The 22,487-nt window shown below is 33.6% G+C and overlaps 3 protein-coding genes across 4 annotated transcripts; 1 reads left to right on the top strand and 2 right to left on the bottom strand.

Moving 5' to 3' along the window:
- Positions 1–631: 631 nt before the first annotated feature.
- On the bottom strand, positions 632–6,311 carry LOC146950764 (serine/threonine-protein kinase GRIK1-like). Of its 2 annotated transcripts, none has more exons than XM_085746725.1 (13): positions 6,035–6,311; positions 5,657–5,852; positions 4,951–5,560; positions 4,446–4,520; positions 4,317–4,361; positions 3,973–4,047; positions 3,336–3,423; positions 3,130–3,254; positions 2,581–2,676; positions 1,978–2,044; positions 1,767–1,882; positions 1,569–1,647; positions 632–1,141 (listed from the first exon to the last, which is right to left on the bottom strand). In XM_085746725.1, exons 3-13 carry the CDS (start codon positions 5,272–5,274, stop codon positions 1,017–1,019), a joined length of 1,215 nt encoding a protein of 404 aa, XP_085602851.1. In that variant the 5' UTR covers positions 5,275–5,560; positions 5,657–5,852; positions 6,035–6,311; the 3' UTR covers positions 632–1,016. The 2 variants fall into 2 exon arrangements, with proteins under 2 accessions (XP_085602851.1, XP_085602850.1); XM_085746724.1 differs by having other exon boundaries at positions 4,951–5,350.
- Positions 6,312–8,409: 2,098 nt separating this feature from the next.
- Positions 8,410–14,924, bottom strand: LOC146950763 (beta-galactosidase 8-like). The gene is made up of 19 exons (XM_085746723.1): positions 14,604–14,924; positions 14,415–14,510; positions 13,828–13,940; positions 13,686–13,752; positions 13,515–13,607; positions 13,257–13,400; positions 13,065–13,153; positions 12,814–12,919; positions 12,604–12,691; positions 12,129–12,247; positions 11,751–11,912; positions 11,291–11,481; positions 11,108–11,202; positions 10,557–10,666; positions 10,312–10,428; positions 10,120–10,221; positions 9,780–9,991; positions 9,352–9,688; positions 8,410–8,867 (listed from the first exon to the last, which is right to left on the bottom strand). Exons 1-19 carry the CDS (start codon positions 14,754–14,756, stop codon positions 8,760–8,762), a joined length of 2,502 nt encoding a protein of 833 aa, XP_085602849.1. The 5' UTR covers positions 14,757–14,924; the 3' UTR covers positions 8,410–8,759.
- A 5,842-nt stretch (positions 14,925–20,766) lies between these two features.
- LOC146950762 (uncharacterized) lies at positions 20,767–22,257 on the top strand. Its single transcript, XM_085748667.1, has 2 exons — positions 20,767–20,984; positions 21,017–22,257. The coding sequence occupies exons 1-2, from the start codon at positions 20,767–20,769 to the stop codon at positions 21,939–21,941; spliced, it is 1,143 nt and encodes a 380-aa protein (XP_085604793.1). The 3' UTR covers positions 21,942–22,257.
- The last annotated feature ends 230 nt before the right edge of the window (positions 22,258–22,487 follow it).

Raw genomic sequence — 22,487 nt, 5'->3', positions numbered from 1 at the left:
TGGTGTGAAATTTCTTTAATAGTTTAATGTTTAATTATTATTTTTTTGTTGGTAGAACTATTGTTTAATGGGTTGGATGTCCGAAAGACAACATAATGGTAATTTGGTGATCTACTAAAGGTATTTATAAAGGGATCTCCAAGAAGATTATATGTACTTGTACCAAATGTAATAAAAATTTAAAATTAAATTATGGGATTAAGATTTTTTTATTGAGAGCATGATATAAAGATTTTTGTTGCGAGAAACAACTTCAATTTATTTTTCAGATGTTAATGATTAAATTACTTAATACATAAAGTTTTTTTCATTGATAAAATGGAGTTAAGTTAAACATGAGTGATTGAAATATGCATGCACGTGACGTGACAAAAATCACATTTCAATATTGTACAAATCTAAGTACTTAAAATAGCAAATAAAAGCAGTACTTAAAAACCATGTTTAAGTGTATTTTAAGGGTCAACTGTCTAAATAGCAAATAAAACCAGTACACTTGCATGATTGTTTCTGTTCTTCATGTAGCTCCAAACAAACATTGACCCAAAAACAACAAAGTACAACATATGCTTCGTTGTTTATATGCAGCAAAAAGCGTACACGTAGAAGACCAAATACAATCAAAAGCATATAACAGAACACTCCATGTGATGATTTATACATATACTATTATGAATATAGTATAAATAAAGTAAACACAACTCAGCACATGCTCGAGAAAAAGCTCATTCTATGCAAGAGGACAAGACTCCTCTATTTTAGAGAATTGATCTCTTAACTACTATCTCCCTAAACACCAATTTCCAAATTCATAACACAAACAAAAGAGAGAAATATGAACCATATTTTCTGTAATTCCGAGGATTCTTTCGCGACTCTAATAATCATAACATACCAACTTAGGGTCAAATGGGATATAAAAAAGAAATAAGATTAATGGGCTTTGCCACTGTACATTGAGAAATCAACTTAAGTTAAATAATTTAGTGATAGAATCAATCATGCGCATTGCTCTCCTAGAAGTCTTCACTCACCACACTCTTGCGTTTGCACCAACACGAGTACTCACCAATTGGCCCGTCATTTCCAATAACCCAGACATGCTCGGCAACTTCAGCTAACGTCATTCTTTGTTCTGGATCTGCATAACACAAAATTCAAGTGAGAACCATAAAGATAATGTGCCACAAAAAATAAAACCAGGTCGGTAAAAATGTGTAGGAAGAGTGAAACAGTGCAAATTGATATATATAGAATGTGGATAAGAAGTTCAATTAAGTGCTGATGTATAATTATTTCTATACATACAAGTTTTTTAATTAAGTTCTGATATGTAGGATGAGTTTTCATATGCTATAATAGAAAAATTTATTGTAACAAGCTGAAAATAGTTTACAAACATATGATAAGTTGTTTTTATAAACACTCCAAAACATTTCGATGAACACTAATGTCAGTAAAAAATTTGAATAGAATGTTCATAAGCCAATCAAAACGCAGCATATATAGTTATATAGTTATGATATGCCCCTGTTGATAGGAGCTAACAGAAATTGAATGCCATGTACCTTTGCAAAGCAATCCTTCTATTAAGTTCTTTAACTGCGGGTTTATGTCATCCGGGATTTCTATAGGATTATTGACTATCTGGAAAAGTAAGAAAACATCAAGTTTAGATTTCTTTAGTATAGGCTGAAAATATGTAACATTAAGTTTATCTGTTTATGTAATAATATTAGAGGGTGGGAAGTTAATATAAATCTTACTCTGTCGTATGTATCTTGAAGCGTGTCTCCGAGAAATGGGTATTCACCCAATATCATACAGTATAAAGTAACTCCTACTGCCCATGTGTCTGATAATTTACCATGATAAGTAAGACCTAAATAACATCAACAAACAAAACTGAAATGAGAATATGTGTTTTCATAGGTTTCACAAGGCGAAGTATCTTGCAAGCTTGAAAAAAGATGTAACCTAAACAACATTCTGGTGCAGTGAAAACAGGAGTGCCAGGTGATCGACGAAGTTCATCGTTACCATTCTGCAAAATGAATACAAGCATGAGTTTTATCTTAGTTGGCACGATATATCTTAAGTAACATTAAATGTCACCAATATATCTTAGGAGGAAAAATGTCGAAGGGTTAGGGTGCATGAATATGCTTGAGGATGTAAAAAAGTAAATCATGCTAACATATATACCGTGATTGATTAATCCTTTTGAGGAAGAAAAATCATAACTTCATATAGGAACTACACCCATCATAAGATTAGCTAAACTGTTCTATTATATCTTTTTATATCAGTGTATTAGAAATTAACAGCACAAGAGGCTTGTATAAATTATGCAATTGGCACAATAATGAATTTCTAGTTTCAAGTGAAATATTCATCAGCTTTCATATCTTTCAACCAATGATTTTCAATTTCAATCACACAGGAAAAGGTTAATGTGGGTCCCGACTTCGATACTGTGACTTTCATTCGAGTTTCATACATAAAATAATGCTAAAGACTAAGAGTAAACTTATCATCTTTCATATCTTTCAAGAATCATTTAGTTCAGTTCAGTATTACCTCAAAAGCCTGGCTAACACTGAAATCCCCTATCTTTACAGTCCCATTGCGAGTAATCAACAGATTATCAGGTTTTATATCTCCATGCACAATATTCTGCGTCTCAAACAGTAAAATAGTTACCACCATGATTACACAGTCAAATTATTTCAAAGCATATAAAATGAATGAGTGTAACCATCTACAAATAAGAAGTTTTTCATGCATGCATATCTAATAACATGTATTTCTTTCTATTAGGATGCGAACAAATGTAACTGCAGACAACTTTAGACTTGAATGTCAAATTTAAGTTTCATACAGACAAACAACTAATTAGAAAAGCATTAAGGATAATGTGCATACAAAGTAAAGAAATTGCAACAGTATCTAGTTCTGTTATCCAATCCATTAAAAATGTTATTTTTATAAAAAAAAACCGCTAAAATGTGAAATGCATGAACTAAACAAGCTGAGATTGGGAAAACAACAAGCACTGCGTGAGCGTGTGTCTTAGAGAGAGAGATGAGTCAACATTAACACACGAAATGATCGGTTGAGAGATAATACATGAGCATGAAGATATGTTAATCCCGAGACTATATCGCGCATGTATTTCCTAGCGGTTTCTTCACCTATGGCACATTGTCGACCAGAACCCTCACAAACCCATTTGCCTTCCACATATTCAAGTACTGTACAAGTAAACATTAGCAGTTAAGCACAGAACATTACTCACTACAAAGCAAAATCAATAAGAAATGAATTGTGAGTACCCATGTAGAAGTCATCCGACTCTGGGTCATCAATCACCTCGATGAGATTGACTATATTAGGATGTTCTAGCATTTTCATGATAAGAACCTGAAAATAAAGCAAGCATGCATCTTGAACTACTGAAGGGACACTAAACAATGACTAAAACAATAGAGTTAACAAAGGTAATAAATCATAAGATGCATAAAACAGGAAGCAAATAAATCATAAAACCTTGGCAAAAAACTAGTATATAGACATGCTACTGTTCAATCAGAAAACCAAATGACAATATATTCCACAAGAAAATTAATGAACGTATAGAAGATGCCAACATTTATATTTTCTGAGATTGACCTATATGCATCCTACTGTATAAAAAGAACAAGTGACAATAAATTCCACAATAATGGACATCTAAGAGCTGAAATTAAGTAGTATTTTCCATATACTCTTAGTAGATATAAACTGGAAAATGAAGCAGTTGCCCCTCTAGGTGATAAGCAACTAGTTGACCAGATTCGGTATATATTCACACTTAAAACACATTTCTAACATACATTATGATTGAGTGTATTAATAAGAAGCCAATGCCCCAACCATGTAATGGGGATACCTCCAGTCTTGATTAAAAGAAAGATACTAGAAGAAATATACCTCACGTAGTACATCAGTCATGGCAGTCTCGGATGGAGCAACTCGAAGCTTCCGTAAGTGAGACTTATGAAAAGACTGCAGTTCAAAACAATTAACTTCAATAAATCATCAGCAATGCTCTTATCTTGATAATAACAATACAAACATGCATGTTGCCATTGATTGTTTTATGGGTTCTTTTCAATCTCTTACTATAACACGTCCTCAATTACTCAGTCACACTAGCTAGTCCAACTATATACCTCTGTCACACTTCCCTATTATCAGGAAAACTGACTTCTGCTCTGTTAAAAAAACTTTCAATCATAAAGTGGTCTGCCTGTTAACACTAAAAGTTTCCTTACCTTAATAGCATAATGCTGTCCATCAACGCTACTTTGATAAAGAGCCTGCAATGCATATCAGGGAAGGGAGTCAGGAAAGCAAGCTCATTGAGAAAAGAGAAAGAGTAATTCCACAAACACTTCACTTACCACTTTGCCATAGCTACCGGAACCAATCTTATACTCTCGAACATACTCATTTAACATCTTGTTCCCGTTTTCATCCTAAAAGAGTGACATAATTTAAATAAAGGTGAGTTATGACCGAAAATATATCCAATACCAATACAATAGATAAGTTTTGCCTCAATACAAATAACCATGTGACTCAAAGCAAAACTAACATACAGGATAAAAAACTTATCTATACTAGTCAACCTTAACATGAGTACAGTTTAAAGTCCAACATGAAGTCAAGTTACCAAACTTTGCTAAAAATAGTGTCAAACAATAGTATCAAACAAATTTAACACAGTTCAGCTAAGGCTCTGGAAACCTTTTAGAGAAATCAAAACACATGACAACAGTTTTCACTAATATTGAACTGAAAATCATTCGTGCATCCACACCCGTCAATCTAGTTTAGATGTTTCATTACCACTAAAGATTGAAAGAAACTTCAGAGCAAAAACAGAAAAGCAATTCCGACAGTTACCTCTGATCGAACAAGCTTGACAGTCTCCTTAACAGGAAAAGGCCTACAAATCATGCCATTCTCCGCTCTAAAGTTCAAAATTTCCTCGGAACGATTGGGTAAATTTTGCGGCTCACTGTCATCTCCGCTGGTTGTATTACTAGTATAATCACCACTATAGGACACCTCATCATACTCAGTTTCTCCATCCGTCAAAAGCCCTTGGGAGAGAAATTTTTTGATGCCGCGTTTCGTCCGTCCACGTCTCGGTTGTTTTTTTATCAACCCAAAGCAACTCCAGCAGCCAATCATTTTCGTAAATGAAAAACTCCTATAATCTGCCATCACAGCATCAACCTAACTCACTCACCCCAAATGGCCAAATCAAATATCTTCCTAACAACTAACTTTTCTTCTGACCCTGCAACACATAAATCTCTCATCAAAAGGGGGTTTTCAACATAAGAAAGAAAAAATACAACTATATTGGGCTCTAGTAATTAATGAGCTCACAAATCGTTGTGGAGAACCCGAGTTCAATTCCAGGGTGGAACAATTCTTGGCCAGACTTTACTTAACTTCCGGCCGAACTCCGGATTACCAAGTCCCTGAACTCCGGATTACCAAGTCCCTTCCCTCAGGAACCGGAGGGTTAACGCAAAACATATGAAAGCAAAATAGGATTTTACCATAACTATACACAAAATATGATCATGATGATGATTACCTTAAAGGAAAAGGAAGGGCTTCAAGCCCAATAGAACATGGCTATTCTAAGGGGTGCCATTCAGCTAGATGGAGAAAACCACTAGAGAAATTGTAACAACAACGATTGACACCCAACATTGTGATAGCTCCAGTTTCTAACGAAGGTTGTAGGCTCAGCCCACAACTCACCACCAATAATTCGTTGACCTTTTTCTCTGAACAGAAACAAGAAAAAAAAATTAAAAAATATAAACAAAAGTCACACATTTTTATTAAATAACAATGTTTAAAGAGACAAAATTTGTACAAATAAAAGGTTAAATAAATTCATACATCATCAAAATGAAACATCAATGATATAAGATATCATAAGATAATAAAAATGATTAAAAATTACATTTTTATTTTTTGTTGATTGGTTTTTGATGGAAAATGACAGAAATGGAAGAACCCTTTTGACCCAGAAGCTCCAAAAGCCTGAAATTGCAGCAACAATGGACGGCCTTTGGAGTAAAACGCGAAACCCTAATTTGAAAATTCAATCGAGAATTGATGAAATTGTACCCTAGAAACGAATCGGTGAAGAAAAAAAATGGTGAATTGGAATTGAAATTGGGAATGAGGAGGAGAAGAAAATGGTGGAATGGAAGGAGAGAAACCCAAACCCTATGTGTAAAGAAACCAATTTGGGATCAGAAAAAATGGTTAAATACAGCGAAATATATCAAATTGCAAAGCTAAAGAGGGGTGTAATTACAATTTTTAATTTTTTTTTCCTTTAAAAAAAACAATTTTAATTTTTTTTATCTTATCATTTAAAAAAAAAACAAATGATATTCGATCATTCAAATTGATATAGTACATCGATACAATTCAAATTCGATAAAACAAAAATGATGATTTGTAAACAAACTTATAACATCCATGTTAATAGCATAAAACACGACATAGTACAAAAGCCTACACATATGAATATACTAAAGTCTTCGAAATACTCATGTCTCCGAATCTGCAACGTGAACGACGCCAAAATAATTGATTGGATCTGCACTGGATCGAAGCTGATATGACAATCTGAACTGAACAAATACTTGAACGAAATAAGAAAGACAAACAACGCCACACAAAGACGACGAACAAAATAACATCGCACTAAGACGACGAAATCACAAAATAAAAACGTCATGGATGTGAAAATCACTTATTTCAATAAAAGGGAAAGAAAAAAAAACGAGTTTTTTTAGAGGTTATTAGAGAAATATATTTGTAGAGTAAAATACCGATATTGTTATACGGAACAACATACATCTTATGTTGTGTTTCAAATTTGAATTCGAGATTTTTCATTTGGTGTATTTATTTATAATAGTGGTTATTCACAAACAAAATTTTGTGTATACACACAATTTAATACCCGACATAGTATAAACGTATAGTTTATTTTAAAAATATGATTTTGGTCGGAAATAAAGTGATAAGCACCATAAAAAAGATACACATTGAAAAAGAATGATTTCGGCTCGAAACCCAGTATCCAAAAAAATGTCTAAAACAAATTATCTTGGAATTGTCAATTAGATTAGGTTTTATAGACAAATCATCATTTTTTTTCTAATTCAATGAAAAACAAACTAGATTGACAAGTATTTTGTAGGATTATTCAAAAAAAAATTGTGTCATTATTCGTTCAAATTTAGGAGGAGAAAAGTAGCAATGGAAAAAGGTTGTAACAGGTTGGCCACGATGGGATACCTCGTTATCAGTCTCAATAAAGGGCACCCATGTTATTTCATTATCAGACTATAAAATACATTTAATTACAAGAAATGAACTTTTTTTGTTCTTTAAGTTAAGATGATTAACTTATTCAAAAGTTAATAACAATCTTTTTATTATAATATAGTATCAAAGTAGCAACTATTCATCATTTGGACTTACAATATTAGAGCTGTTAATCTCAGTTTGGTCCAATGTGCTCGTATTTTAAAATCTAATGCCAATTTTTGTCACAAATTTGTGTACTGAAAAAAGTGAAATTTATATTTCGGACAAGTCAAATTTTAAGTTTGTCGGTTCAAAAAAAAAAAAATACTGCAAAGAAATTTGAAGAAATACTTAATTGAACTCACATGAATTTTTTTAAAGAGTAGCTCATAAATTTGCGTTTGAAAGTACACGAAAAAAAAAAAAGGCAAAGTAATTTTGATTCAAGAAATCAATATGCTACATTAAGGTTTCGTTTATTAAGCATCAAAATAACAACTTTTTTTCTTTCTTTAATATGCAACAAACAGACTCTAAATAGTAGTGTATTTTGTGTATCCAAGACCTATGAAGCACGAACACCTCTTAGATTAGACGTGTTCCAGTGTCGGACACGTGTCGTATCCGACACCGACACGACACTGACACTTGTAATTACACTGAATTATGTGATTTTTTTCCAAATTATTAGCTGTGTTGGCTTGTCAGTGTCCGTGTCGTGTCCGGTGTCCGTGTCCGTATCCGTGCTTCATAGTTCAAGACTAATAAAAGCCAACCATATTGTTTCCTACGACAACCCATTTTCTTAAATCACAGTGTGCTTGCTATAAGTTTCTGAAATTTCATGTAGTTTCTTAAACCTACCACAATGTGCTATAATTTTTTTGCTTTTGTACTCCAAAATGTGCACTTATATTCCTCAATAGTGGAAGGTTCAATTTATCCAAAAGTTCACAACATTCTAATGACAGTTGGACATATTAAAGATTGAAAATTTCAAATACATTATTTTCCAACTAATAATCCAACTTGGTTCATACTCCAAAAGTCCAAATTTTCTACTTTTCACTGTTCAGGTTCCTCACACTGAGTGCAACTTGTATTACAAGTATATGGGACCATTACCATCCTTTTCACTACTACAACAACAAAAGAACACCATTTTATCACGTATCAAACATCATATGGACCACATTTTTGTTTCTTTTATTGCAAGTGGTACTACACTATTCTAGGTGAAAAATAAGAAATTGGGATGTTCCTAGAATACAATTCTAATTTAGATAGGGAAGAAGAATTGAAGACAAGAGTGGAAGACAATTGAGGAGTGCTCTTGGAGCAACATGTTACATGTTTGTCTATGCACAAGTAGCTTCAACAGCTAAACTCTTTGGCACTCCTCTACAAGGGTCTCCAAATGTATTAGTTGATACTCCAATACTACAACTTCTTGATCCAATGCAGGCCTGTTAATTAGATGATTTTAGTATGTTACAACAACTCTGGTTCAAAAGAAAACATATATGAAAAACACAAACAAAGAACACAAGCGATTGTCCCGTGAGTATAACTCAGGTGGTAAAATGTTTTAGGGACATTTGATGTGTTGGAACGCAGGTTCGAACCCACAATTCTCCACTTCTCAGAACAAGGTGTGTGTGTGTGAGTTTCGCCGCTAACCAGCTTAAAACCAACAACAACAAAAACAAAAAAAAACAAGATTTGATCGTGAAGTTCGGCCAATTGTGCCTACATCTACAGCTGCAAAGTGGTTACATATTACTGCTTGTGTTTAAATACTATGAGTTGATTAGTTGATTTTCTATTATTCTCACCAGCTCAAGCAACCTACTCACATATCAGTAAACTATGAGCCATACCCAACATAGTCAATCTAAACCACAGTGAAACATAACAAATTAGAAAGGGAACAAGAATCCAGATAAACACCTTCTTTACAATTGACAGCGCCTTATTGCTGCTGCAGCGTCCGTGGTAGAAGTTTCCACACGTCCCTAGTGGTGTTCCATAGCTTGCAAATTTGATGGAAGAGATTACCTGATTATGATTAGGACAGTTGAGTAACAGTGCAGGCCCTACTTTTCCCCCTGATGCTGTATCATGGTTCCACAAGTCTATTTGAGGTGGGTGAGAATCAGATACATGTGAACACACACTTTCTAGCTGTTTTGTAGCAAAAGATATTTGTGTTGGATCGCCTCCATTTTCCTCAAACAATACAAGAGTGTTGCCGTTTGGTTTCAAAAACGATCGTGGTACATGGTATCTGCGAGATGGGATTCTTGTCTCAGTAACATCATTGATCAAGATTATTTTCATGTTTAAACTTTTTTTCATTGAAAATTTGCAACACTTACAATGTCTGTGATGGTTTTCCACAATTCTTGCGACATTTGGAGGAAGTATAAGGTCCTCTATAGTTGCATGAGTCTGTGCAACCGGCATTTGAAGCGACATATGTAGGCCAGTACCGCCCAATGCTTTGTCCATTTACCCAAGCCTCACCTTTTCCCATTCCCGTGAAGTCAATCGCAACTGGATTACTGCCGGATGGAGCATCAAAGTTTGTCTAGTGCAACATGTATTACATTGGTTAGTACTTAGTAGTAAAAAAACATTTTTCATATAGTAGCATTCCCTTAATATGAAATTCCCAAACTTATATCAAGGGAAACAAAAAATTGAAAATAAAATTACCTTGTACCAAACCAATGGTTGGTTCTTAGGGAAAGTAGACTGTGAATTCCACCCTCCGGAACTTCCACTAGACAGACCTAAATCTTCACCTTTTAGGCCAATCTGTATAGAAAAAATTAACTCCATTATCCGTTAAAGTGATTCAATAAAGAAAGAACAAAAAATAGTCTTTGAACAAAAGTTAAGAGTGACCTGGTATGTCCACTTCTGAGAGGAGAGATCAAGAGTGTTGTTGCCATTCTTCAAACCTTTCAATATCACGGGACCGGTGATCCCTGCTCCCACTGTGTCAAAAAAGGCTCCATAGTTCTGATGTGTATATAGTTCATATTAGATATCGTAATGAGAGAAATCATTGGAGGAGCAAGCCAGTCTATGCACGGTTGAATATAATGAGCAAATGCATGATTAGAAACTAAAAACAAAAAAAGCTGAACCTGAAGTCCAACTGTTATACTCAGTAGATCAATTTTGTTCTTTCCAGAAACTAGTGCGATCGGGATGTCCACATTAAGCTTAGCTTTGTCACTGTTTCCTGCTTGACTCCCTGAAAAGTTGTCAATAATATCATAGAATAGTTAATTTTTTTTTTTGGTTACACGAGCTAAAGGAAAAGAAAAAGGAAAAAAGAAGAAGCTAGACTAGTTCCTTATGAAGGACACTCCTAAGAAATCTGCTAAAATAGCAGATGATAGTAGAAGAACTTCTATGAGAAACTGATATTCATAACTTGATTTAACATCAACCTTGGTTTTTGTTGGATTATGGCACAGGCCCAATTGGAGTGTAGGAACATAGTTGGTTAGTTTGTGATTATAGTGTGGAGGCCCATGGTCCAAAAGTTCGAACCAGTGGTCTCAAACTTTCCAACACCTATAAACACCTTAACTTTTCTTTATCCTCCTATGTGGGAAGTTTTTTTTAATTTCCAACAGTTTTGTTTGAGATTCAATAAAACAAAGGCTCTCTGATACATCCAGATATTTACCTGCAAGCTTGCCGTTTATGAATGCATGAAGGGCATGGCCAAGTGATTCAATGTGCAGGACAGTTTGAGAACCAGGATCATCCGCAAGATCAAGGCTTTAAAAAATACAAGAGAAGTGTTATCAAGAAGTACATAATCATCGGTCAGAGCAAATATCTTTCAAATTTGGAGGCTTGTGTGTACCTTAATGAGTACCACAAATAGTCACTTCTATCAGCTGTGGTATTTATTTGCTCAAGTAATCCAGTTTTAGACAATATATCATCCTTCGAGATACCCACAGGTTCGTTTATCCAACTCCATTTTGAACTAGAAGTTTCTAAAGAACCGATATCTTCAGTTACGAAGTTTGAAATTGCAGATACAGAATTAATCTGCCATAAAAAACATGTTATTTTTATTACATCCTACTTACTTTGGACTAACAAATAAGAGAAAACACTTTGGCTATAGATCGAATTATTAGAATATAAAATATTCATTGTATAATTATACAATGAATATTTTATATTCTAGTAAGAATAATCAAAAAAATGAATATTAATCACACTTTTTTAGCAACTCTAGTCAATTAAACTATCTATTTTGACTGCGATAACCATCATTATTGAAGCAACTTAACACAAATGAAGGTATGACCAACCTTTGCAGTATTAAGCACTACATTCTTGCAATCTGGTAAGATGCTCACAGACCATGCAGGCAAGTCATATGAATTGCCACTGAAATTTACAGTTTTATCATTTTTAGTGTCCACGTTGGCGAGAAAGGCAGCACATACAGATCCTGTCTTATAAACTGCCGCCTGTGGTTTAAATAGTAAAAGACTGTTAGATCTAATCTAGTTAGTGCCCCAGATAGTGATTGTAGAAAAATTGCACTCAATGCAGGGAATTTTCAAGAGGAATAAACTTACAAGATTGGCAAACCAGATGAATTTTAGTTACAGAATAAATTCTATCGTGAGACGCGGAATAAGATATTTCAAACGGACAAATATTTCAATACATACCACCTATACCTCTAGGTTTTGACCAAGAGATGAAATCTTGGGATCTGTAGCTATTAGTGCTTCTTCACAAAGCTTTATGGCCTTGTGTACATCTTTAAGATGACCCCACTTTCGCTGCCTAATAATTCCTGCAGCATATAGTAGAGATATTAAACACACACACAAAATTGTCCAGTGCAATTTCTCTTCTACATAAAAGAAATAAACTATATGCATGTAATATTATTAATTTATCTTCGATGTATTACCAGTGGTGCATTTGTGATGGCTGATAATAATATAGAGTTTCAATAGATTAACAAAGAAACGGCTAGGGTTTCAATATTGTATCAATGGCATAACATTACAAAAGAATACTATAGAGTATATATAAAACCTAATGGACTCTAAACTAACAGGCCGAATAGCATAGCCTACTTTATTATCTAACAATGACTACAACATGAACAATAGATATTCGGTATGAAGGTTGAAGGTGTCATACCATACTCATCAATCGGTGCATCATAATCATAACTTGTAGCTATAAAAGGTCCGCCGGTACTTCGGTCAAAGTTGGTTCCTCCATGGTACTGTTTTTGAGCAAGCAATAAAAATGACAGTATCAGCGAATTCCTCCTAGAGCTAATTTTTTCCCTGAAGTACTACTATCATCTAAAATTGAACTTGTGAACAACGTTTCAGGTTGCAATACCATATAGTAATTTTGAAATGTTCCACCACGTTGGAAAAAGCGTGCCACAGCAAATGCAAGATCTTCCACAGGTCTAAAAGGAACAGCACCACCAAATGAAAGAAACCTACCATTCCAAATAATTCAAAAGATTGAGAAGATAACAAAAAGAACTACTAGAACAAGAAAGGAGATACACAATCCATTATACACATTTGGAGGAACATATTTCATTGAAATGATTTATATAAAAAGGACAGTAAGTCGCTAACCATCCACTCCAATTCTCAGTCCACATTTTCGGCTTTGTATTAGAGTTTGGTGTGAATTGATCACAGTAAAATCCATTGCATGTATTAATCTGCGAGTGGTTAGCAAACTAAGATTACTCTTTTCCAAAAGATAGACAATCTAGTAAACCATAAACCGAAAAATAAGTTGGCATATTAAAACGTAAAACTTACGATTGGATCAGGAGCATCTCCTTGCTGACACATGACCCAAGGAACACCTGTATCAAGAGATGTGGCCATTTTTGCAGCCCAGTTGACGTATGATTTACCAGCAGAACCATAGTGACTTTCAACGTTTCCATACTCATTTTCAATCTGGCATTAGAAAGCACAAATACTCTCACATTAACAATATAAGCTTTGACCTTAATGTCTACAAAAATATATTAACTATACTTCAAAAAGACCATGTATTTAATGATAAAAAACCTGTGATAAAATTATAGGTCCTCCTTGTGATGCATACAGTTTCTCTTGCTTCATGAGATCGACAATCTTAGCAGTGAATCGCTTCATTTCGGCCTGAAGACAAAGTTTCCAGGCAAGTGAACCCAGATTTAAGGAAAAAAGCATGAAGCAGCAGGGTGAAGGTTACCTTACCTTAAATGGTTCATTGTCAGTTCGGAACTTAATCCCTGGAATGAAGTGAAGCCAAAGAGGGAAACCACTGTTAAGAAGTTAAAGCCCTCAATTAGACATGAACAACCGAGAAAAATAATACACAGAAAGGACCAAACTTTACCCATAGTTCCATTCAGCACACGCATATGGACCGATCCGGAGATGCACATATAGTCCTGCCTCAGCCACTGCCTTTACAAATTTCACTAAATCCTTCCTCCCATCAAAATCATACTGCAAAAATCCATTTCATTTCAATGAATCATAATAGTCTTTCTAACCTTAATCTATGTCTTTTCATTCAAAACTAGATCAAGACCATGTTTAGATAAACAACTTAAATTAAGCACTTATACCATATAAGTTCTTGTATATAAGTTATTTTTATTGACAAAACATAAATAAGTCAAATTACTTTCATACAAATAAGTTGTTTTCATAGTCTTTCTTAAACAGTCTTAGAAGTGTTTATGTCAGTACATAAGCTCAGATAAGTCAATTCAAACACGTCCCAAAAAGGTGTTCAACATTTTATGCGTTCAACAATTAGAAATTCTGCTTAACATATAGTCATATACATTTTTTAAACTACTAATTATATCTGCAATACAAACTTTTTTTCACACATTAACATATGCAATGCTGAAAGCAAGTGGAATAAGAAAGAAAGTGGTAAGAATGTGAGAGAAGAAATGAAGCAAAGAGAACCTGGCCTTTAACAGGTTCATGTAAGTTCCAGAAAACATAGGTTTCAATGACATCAAGTCCTCCATCTTTAGATTTCTGAATAAGGTCTGGCCACATCTGTAATAACAGCAACAACAAATTTAAGACTGTTTAAAATCAAATACAACGCAAAAACACACAAACAGGATGAAAGAGAGACATATATAAAACCTGTGGAGTACTACGAGGGTAGTGAATAGAACCAGAAATCAAGACCCTACGTTTACCATCAATGACCAATGCTCTATGATCATAATCCACATTGGTGCAATACATTGTTGGTAGGAGCCAGAGCAGAACCAACACAATTTCAGTGGCTCTCATGATAATTATTTTGGAAGAATGAATGATCCAAAAAGAGAAAATGAAACTCACTAGTGAAGGAAAGAATGAATGGACTTTGGTTTGGTTTGGATTATATGTTACACATGTGTTTGTGTTTTTCTGTCACGTGGGTGTGAAATGTAAGTGATAATGGTTTGAAAGAAGAACAAGAGTAAGGTGCTACAGGTACTGTATAACATGTGTAATGTGCATTCTATGAGGAGAAGGTAATGCCAGGTGTAAGCTGTTTGTTGACAAAACAAAAAAGGTTGTCGGTGGTGACATTGTTGTCTTCCTAGGCTACAATCATGTCGTGTCTTTTTTACTGCATTAACAAAAATTGTTTATATTAATCTATGTTGTAACAGTTTCTATTATTGTTTAACCAACTCTACACATCACATTAATTATTTTTTTCTTTCTTCCTGATCACAGAAAATGGCTAGCATTTGTTTTTTGATAAGCAAATTGGCTGGCATATTAATTGTGAGAAAAAAGAACTAATTAAGGGGCAGTTGAGCGTCCAAGTGAGCAACCTAACTAACTCACCAGCATGATTACCAAGAATTAATACCATCATCTCCTAAAAATAAATAAATTAATACCATCAAGTTAGCGGGAAAAAAATACATGCATAAAATAATTTTATACCGTAGTTTAATAGCACCGTATACTTCACTTTAATGGTATGATGTGAAGAAATAGTTGATTCTTATTGATTGTAAGTGTCGGTCCAACATAATACGAGATCTTTTTTGTTGCAATATTATGAGATTTTTTTTTTTTTGAGGAAACTCATTGTTGCAATATTATGAGATGTTTTAATAATTAAATGAAAAAAAAAGGAAATCGTTAAATCATTTTCTGGTCCTGATGCATAAAGGGACACGACTATTATTGGATGGTGACATTTTGTTAGAGTAAGCAAAGCTGAATTCAGCGGTTGATAACTTGCTTCAATTGTACCCCCACATCTAATCTAATTCGCACCTAAATCTGACAAATGAGTACTTCCTTTTCTTTATTTTTCTCTAACTTTGATAGGGAGAAATACTTAGTTAGACACAACACTAAATTTTACATGTTAGACACACATTCATGAAACTAAAAAAAATAAAAGAAAATTATTAAAGTGATATTGATTGGTGATATTGATTGATGTGACTATTTTATTTATCTTTTAATTTTTTTTATTTACGTATATGCGTCTAAATTTTATGCCAAAATACTTGTGCCTACATAAGATTATCTCCTTTGATAGGTCCATTGCTTTAATACTTTGCTTATTTCCTTTCTTTCTATTTGTTCTCTTTTTCTATGCAAATTAAACTGACTTTTTTGTTGATATTTATTGGTTGTTACACCCATTTCAATAATGATGACCTCGGAGGCATGATCAATATAAGTGAAATATACAAAATTTATATAATTTGAGTACTTTATAAGAAACAATTGAGTTATATTTTCCCAAGCTGGAAGGGAAATCCTTATTAAATCAATATTGCAGTCTATTTCTTCATATGTGATGAGTGTTTTTCTCCTCCCATGATCACTCAATAATGAAATTGAGAGAATGTTAAACTCTTTTGGTGGGGTCGTAATTCAGCAAATTCTCGAGGCTTGCACTGGCTATCTTGGGAAAGACTTTCCACTCCTTATTAGATGTTCGATGGAATGGGTTTTAAAAGTTTTAAGGCATTTAATATGGCTATGGTTGGCAAGCAGGCTTGGAAGTTGGTTTCTAATCCAGAGTCTTTATTCACACGTTTACTCAAAGCTAAATACTTTCCTATAGGTGATTACTTTGGAGATGGTATTGGCCATAATCCTAGTTATGTTTGGCGTAGTATCTGGAGTGTGAAAGATGTAATTCGGAGGAATTTGCATTGGAGTATTGGTACAAGAGAACGAATACTAGTCTGGGACTATCCTTGACTTTGGACCGTATTTTGCCGACCACTCCTCAACATTTGGAGTGACCATATATCATTGTTGCGGACTTGATGGTTACACATCCGAAGCAAGAGAACATGGAACTAATTAATATTTTTTTTATAATAATACAACCAAAAGTATTTTGAATACTCCATTGTTGGCTTCAATGATTAATGATGTGCCTACTTGGAAATTAGAGAAGGATGGTGGTTACACAGTTAGGAGTGCATACAAGGACATTATGAATCACAATGTGGCAGCTTTACAACATCGTGTGCCGGGAACTGGAATTGTGTTTGGAAGCTTAAATTGCCACCAAAGGTTAAAAATTTCTTGTGAAGAGCATGTCGTAATTGTTTGCCTACAAGAGTTCGGTTGCAATCAAAAGGTGTTCAGTGTCCTGATCAATGCGCAGTGTGTGAAGAAAGTGTTGAAGATAGTACTCATTTGATTTTCATATGTAGTAAAAGTATGCTTTGTTGGCAGCACACCAGATTATGGAGTCTCTTGATGGCTTTCTTTGATCCAGATACAAATTTCGTGACAAATTTGTTTGCTATTTTAACCCATCTGGATCAACAACAAAAACAAGTCTTTAGTGTGACCCTATGGAGTATCTGGAAGCATAGAAATAACTATATGTGAATGTGCAAGATCTTTTCTTACTAGTTGGATGAATGTCCAACATATTCGAAATCATACTACCACGCATCCCACTCCTCAAAGGAGATCTGCAGTAGCATAAACCAAGTCTAGGTAGGTATAAATGTAATGTAGATGCTTCATTTTCCCATTCTTTGAATCAGGTTGGCCTTGGTATGTGTATTCGAGATGATGAAGGTAGGTTTGTGTTGGCTAAAACTGAATGGATGACTCCACTCCTTGAAGTGGATTTGGGCGAGGCTTTAGGTTTATTATCAGCAATGTATTGGGTGCGTGATCTGCAATTGGGTATTGTGGATTTTGAGCTTGGTTCCAAAACTGTGGTGGATAGTCTTTATGGTAGTAAAAGCGGCGTTTCTAATTACAGTGCAATGATCAATCGCTATAAACGCCTGTTAGCTTCTGATTTAGCAACCTCTAATGTTAGGTTTATTAGGAGACAAGCCAACGAAGTCGCTCATAGTTTTGCTAAAGTGGCTCCGCGTCATGCCAGTTTCCATATTCATATTAAGATGCCATCTTGTATCTCTCCTATTATTATGGATGAAATGCAATAAGTTTCTTTTGTAAAAAAAAAATGAGTTATATTTTCCCCTAAAAATAATTGAGTTATATTTTGTCCCGTAAAAAAAATAACTCACTTCTGTGCTTTAATTCTAAGAAATATTAATAATTTTTCAGGATTATGAATTGTTATTATATCCTCTTGTTTAATTCCTATAAATATTCTTCCCTATATTTTTTCAACAAATATTCTTCTTAGTTAAAAAAACACAAATATTCTTCCTTTTTTTTTTTTTTTAAGGATTTGGTGATTTTTATTTTTATAGAAAAATATCATTGGTAGTATAAATAAATAAATGGGTCAAATATGTTTTTTTTTTCTCTCTTTAAATATGTCAAATTTTCATTTTAGTTCCTCTAAAAAATTTCTTCAACTTTTAGTCCCCAAAAAGTTTTCCATCTTCACTTGGGGTCCTTTCTTTATAGTAAACTCATATGCAAAAAAAAAAATGAATAAAATTTTGCAGAAAAATTTAATATATTATAAGAATCTCTCCCAAAAATATTAGAATTTTTTTAACAAAACATGAATTAAATATAATTTTTTATATTTTTGTAGTTAAAAATTCATATTTAATTTATGTTTTGTTAAAAAATTCTAAATTTTTTTGGGAGATATTTTTACAATACTCTACACAATTTTGCACAATTTCATTAAAAAAAAATACAAAATTAACTTAAAAATAAGGACCAAAAGTAGTGATTGAAAATTTTATAGGGACTAAAAGTTGAAGGAAATTTTTAAAGGGACTAAAACGAAAAATTGATATATTTATAGGGACAAAAAACACATTTAATCCACATTCTTAAAGGGACCAACATATGATAAAACATTAATATATTGGTTTACGCTTGAAGTCATTCATGCAATAATAGAGGTATGTGTCTCGTTGGAACATGAAGATTTGTTAAATCCTTAACATCTTCAGGCTATTCTATTGTTAGACGCCCTGTAAATGCATGACCTTCCATTCTATTAGGTAGCATGTGGTTGTGAACTCCACATTTAACCTTAACTTTTCATCCCATACCATTTTTCAACGGTGTTGATCTAATTTTGATTGGGCAACCACACTTTTTAGAAGCACTTTATGTTGAGGTTTCAACTTGCTTATTCCTTCGACCTTATCACAATTCAAATGATTTGTTATTTCTTCCATTTTTTTTGTCTCTGTATCTGCACTACAAGAAAATTGCGTTTTAGAGTCATCATAAAAATGGATGCAAAAAGACAAATTATGGACGCTAATAGCCTTTTAGCATCAATATAGAGGCCAAAAAATTAATGACAATAAAAGCTTGAATGCAAAACACTAGCTTCCTACCGATGCTAACTAACATCTACTAAAGTGGACGCTAAAATTGAAGCTAAATGCCTATTAAAAGTGTATATAACTGTGACGTTACTTAGCATTTGGAAACCGTTGACGCAAAATTTAGCGTAATGTAAATGGTAAGAATAAATTTAAAATACTTAGTTATGCTAGGTTTAGAGTTGATTTTGTGGATGTTACTAACCCAAAAACTTAATTTTGAAATTAGTTATATTAACGATTTAAAAACTTCTCTAGGTGATTGATGAGATATTTATGGTCCAAGTTTGAGTTATTCATAAGCTAGAATTGTGATGATGTGCCACGTTTAAAAAAGATCCACACATTCTTTATGTGTTTATCTATGAATCATAAAATTCAATGCATTCATTTTTATCACATTAACCTTTGAACTACTATTATATTTTTTTTTATTCCATAACTCTTTTTTTTTTTTTTTTTAACTATGACCATTCACTCACACATTATACATAGAACCACTAATATGATCTCAATATTTAAAGTTTCTACTAATTAGACTATTTGTCCTACATTAAAAAAGATTGTGTATAATCCCCGTGAGCTTAGCTCAGTTGGTATGGATATCACATTTTATATGCAGGGGCCGGGGTTCGAACCTCGGACACTCCACTTCTCCACAATTAAATTGTGTGAGCTCTAGCCACTAGGCTACTTGACCAAAAAAAAAAAAAAGATTGTGTATAAGTATGTAATTTCTTTCACCAAATTTTGGGTTTTGTTCTTCACCACTTTCAAGCAATAATTGGATAGTTCATCTTCAATTTTGTATTACTCTTATTCCACTCACTTTTACTCTTCATCTCTTTATTATTCTACTCACTTTTACTCTTCATCTCTTGATTATTATTTGGTTTCTATGACATTATCGGGAGTCAAGTTACTCTTAGATTGGTCAACTATTTAATCAATATTTTTTTCATCGATATGATGTTTGTTTGTCTATTTGCCAGACTTTCTTTTATTCCTTAATGTGTATGTGGGAATTTTTTTATGTGAATTAGGAAAATAGGATAAATGATGCTTCTTTTTTCATTTTGTTGCATCCTTGCTGTTCATGAAGAAGTTTATGAAAAATGGTTGTTCATCATCACTTGCTATTTTAGTTTTTCTTCATTTTTTCACTCTTCATCTCTTGGCTATTTATTGGTTTTTATGACATTAAAAAGATTCAAGTTACTTTTAGGATGACGAAATAGTTTAACCCTACTTTTTTTTTCGTCGTAGATATAATGTTGGTTAGTCTATTTTTTATTTTATTTTATGTTGTTCCTTAATGCAGATTTGACAATTTTTTCATTTGAATTGGGAAGTCTATGAAAGATGAAGCTCATAAGTATTTATTTATTTTTCTTAAAAAAAAGTATTTATTCATTTTGTAAACAAAAAGTATTTATTCATAAGTATATGTTTTTAATCCTAACTAATAATGAGCTGAGGATCCTCTTTTGTAAAAAAAAAAAAAAACAAGAAGAAGAAGAGCGGATAGAGAAAGAATGGGTGAAGAGAAAGGGAAATTGGAAAACTTAGAGGCGAAGATAGAAGAAATGGGTGAAGAGAAAGGGAAATTGGAAAACCAAAACCTAGCGTTGGTGACTGAGAGAGAAGAAATGGGTGAAGAGAAAGGGAAAGGGAGAGGGAAATCGGAAGAAGTTGCGTTAGAGGCTGAGATAGAAGAAAAGGGTGAAGATAGAGGGAAATTGGAAAACCTAGGGTTAGAGGCTAAGATAGAAGAATTGGGTGAAGAGAAGGAGAAATTAGAAAACCAGGGTTAGAGGCTAATATAGAAGAATTGGGCGAAGAGAAAGAGAAATTGGAAAACCTAGGGTTAGAGGCTAATATAGAAGAATTGGGCGAAGAGAAGGAGAAATTAGAAAACCTAGGGTTAGAGGCTAATATAGAAGAATTGGTCGAAGAGAAAGAGAAATTGGAAAACCTAGGGTTAGAGGCTAATATAGAAGAATTGCGTGAAGATAAAGCGAAATTGGAAAACCTAGGGTTAGAGGCTAATAAAGAAGAATTGCGTGAAGATAAAGGGAAATCAGAAAAACTAGGGTTAGAGGCTGAGATAGAAGAGAAAGGGAAATTGAAAGAAGGTCCACCATCGAAATTTGTATGTTCAAAATGTCACGTAAAATTCCAGATAATATGTCAAGCTACATGCTCTCATTGGTTTTGTAGAACCTGTACAATGGTTGATTGGGAACAATCTCCAGACATTGAACCATGTAAATGTCCACAGTGTCATCGACCCATTACCCTTTTGGTTCCTACTGAAAACAACAACTACTACGATTATGGCAACAAGTATCGTCATGACCCTGAAGTTCTGATTGGAATTCAGACTTATAACTGTATTTTTAGTGATCAATCTAAAGCTCCTATTACTCAGAGACTCCTTGATCTTCCTTTTCTCTTGCGTACGCTTTTCAAGGATTTCGTTGAGCCTAACACGTCTCTTCCTTTTCTTTTCAGAGCTCGTGTCTTCGTTACTATGATACTGATTGTTATATACATCCTTAGCCCCATTGACATCATCTCAGAAGGAATATTCGGAATAGTTGGTCTCTTGGATGATCTCATAATTACATTAATCTTCTTCCTACATGTTGCTGCCCTTTATAGATCAATACTATGCCTCCGTCATGGGCGTAATTTTCGTTTTGAATAGGCTGTTGCACCTGCAAATCAAGAGTTGGTGGAAAGGCAGACACCAACAAACAAAAAAGGCGGACTGAAATAGGGTAGCCTTGGAGGCTTGGACAATGAGAAAGAAATCCTTGTATCTGCTGTTTTTTCTTCTGAGAAATATTATGAGCAATCTATTAGGATACAAAGAAATATGCTTATTATTTCTATATGATCATTCTTGTAATGAACTTGTTAGCTTAGAGGCAGTTTTTCATTCTTCAAAATCCTTAATGGTCTACTTGAAACCTTTATCCCATTTATAATTGTTTTGTTTGAGTTATATCTCTCTTCCGTTATGCTCTTGTATATGTTCTTTTGCGTCCATTCCAAAAACTATACATGAGGCACTTTCTCATTAAGGATAGAGCCAAGCTATGATTCATGAGATGAACTCTAGAATCCAACCATACTTGGAATCTTGTCCCCTCTTCTCCAAAGAAATCTATAGTTTGTTGTCGGTGGGTATTCACAATCAACGTCTGAGAACCCATCACTTAATAGTATTTAATCTGGGGCTGTATATTTT

This window comes from Medicago sativa, chromosome 2 (assembly GCF_051527215.1).
Source record: "Medicago sativa cultivar Bolivia chromosome 2, Bolivia_mono, whole genome shotgun sequence".
NCBI classification, from domain to species: Eukaryota; Viridiplantae; Streptophyta; class Magnoliopsida; order Fabales; family Fabaceae; genus Medicago; species Medicago sativa.
This window is presented reverse-complemented; position numbering and strand designations above follow the sequence as displayed.

Coding starts and splice junctions, on each gene's coding strand:
- LOC146950764 (XM_085746725.1), bottom strand. CDS start 5,274: ATGGCAGATTATAGGAGTTTTTCATTTACGAAAATGATTGGCTGCTGG. Junction 3,424..3,972: donor TGACTGATGTACTACGTGAG/GTATATTTCTTC, acceptor CTTTATTTTCAG/GTTCTTATCATGAAAATGCT. Junction 1,883..1,977: donor TGCACCAGAATGTTGTTTAG/GTTACATCTTTT, acceptor GATGTTATTTAG/GTCTTACTTATCATGGTAAA.
- LOC146950763 (XM_085746723.1), bottom strand. CDS start 14,756: ATGAGAGCCACTGAAATTGTGTTGGTTCTGCTCTGGCTCCTACCAACA. Junction 11,913..12,128: donor CTCTTGGTCAAAACCTAGAG/GTATAGGTGGTA, acceptor TTTAAACCACAG/GCGGCAGTTTATAAGACAGG. Junction 10,429..10,556: donor GTATAACAGTTGGACTTCAG/GTTCAGCTTTTT, acceptor TATACACATCAG/AACTATGGAGCCTTTTTTGA.
- LOC146950762 (XM_085748667.1), top strand. CDS start 20,767: ATGGGTGAAGAGAAAGGGAAATTGGAAAACTTAGAGGCGAAGATAGAA. Junction 20,985..21,016: donor GGGAAATTGGAAAACCTAGG/GTTAGAGGCTAA, acceptor AATTGGGTGAAG/AGAAGGAGAAATTAGAAAAC.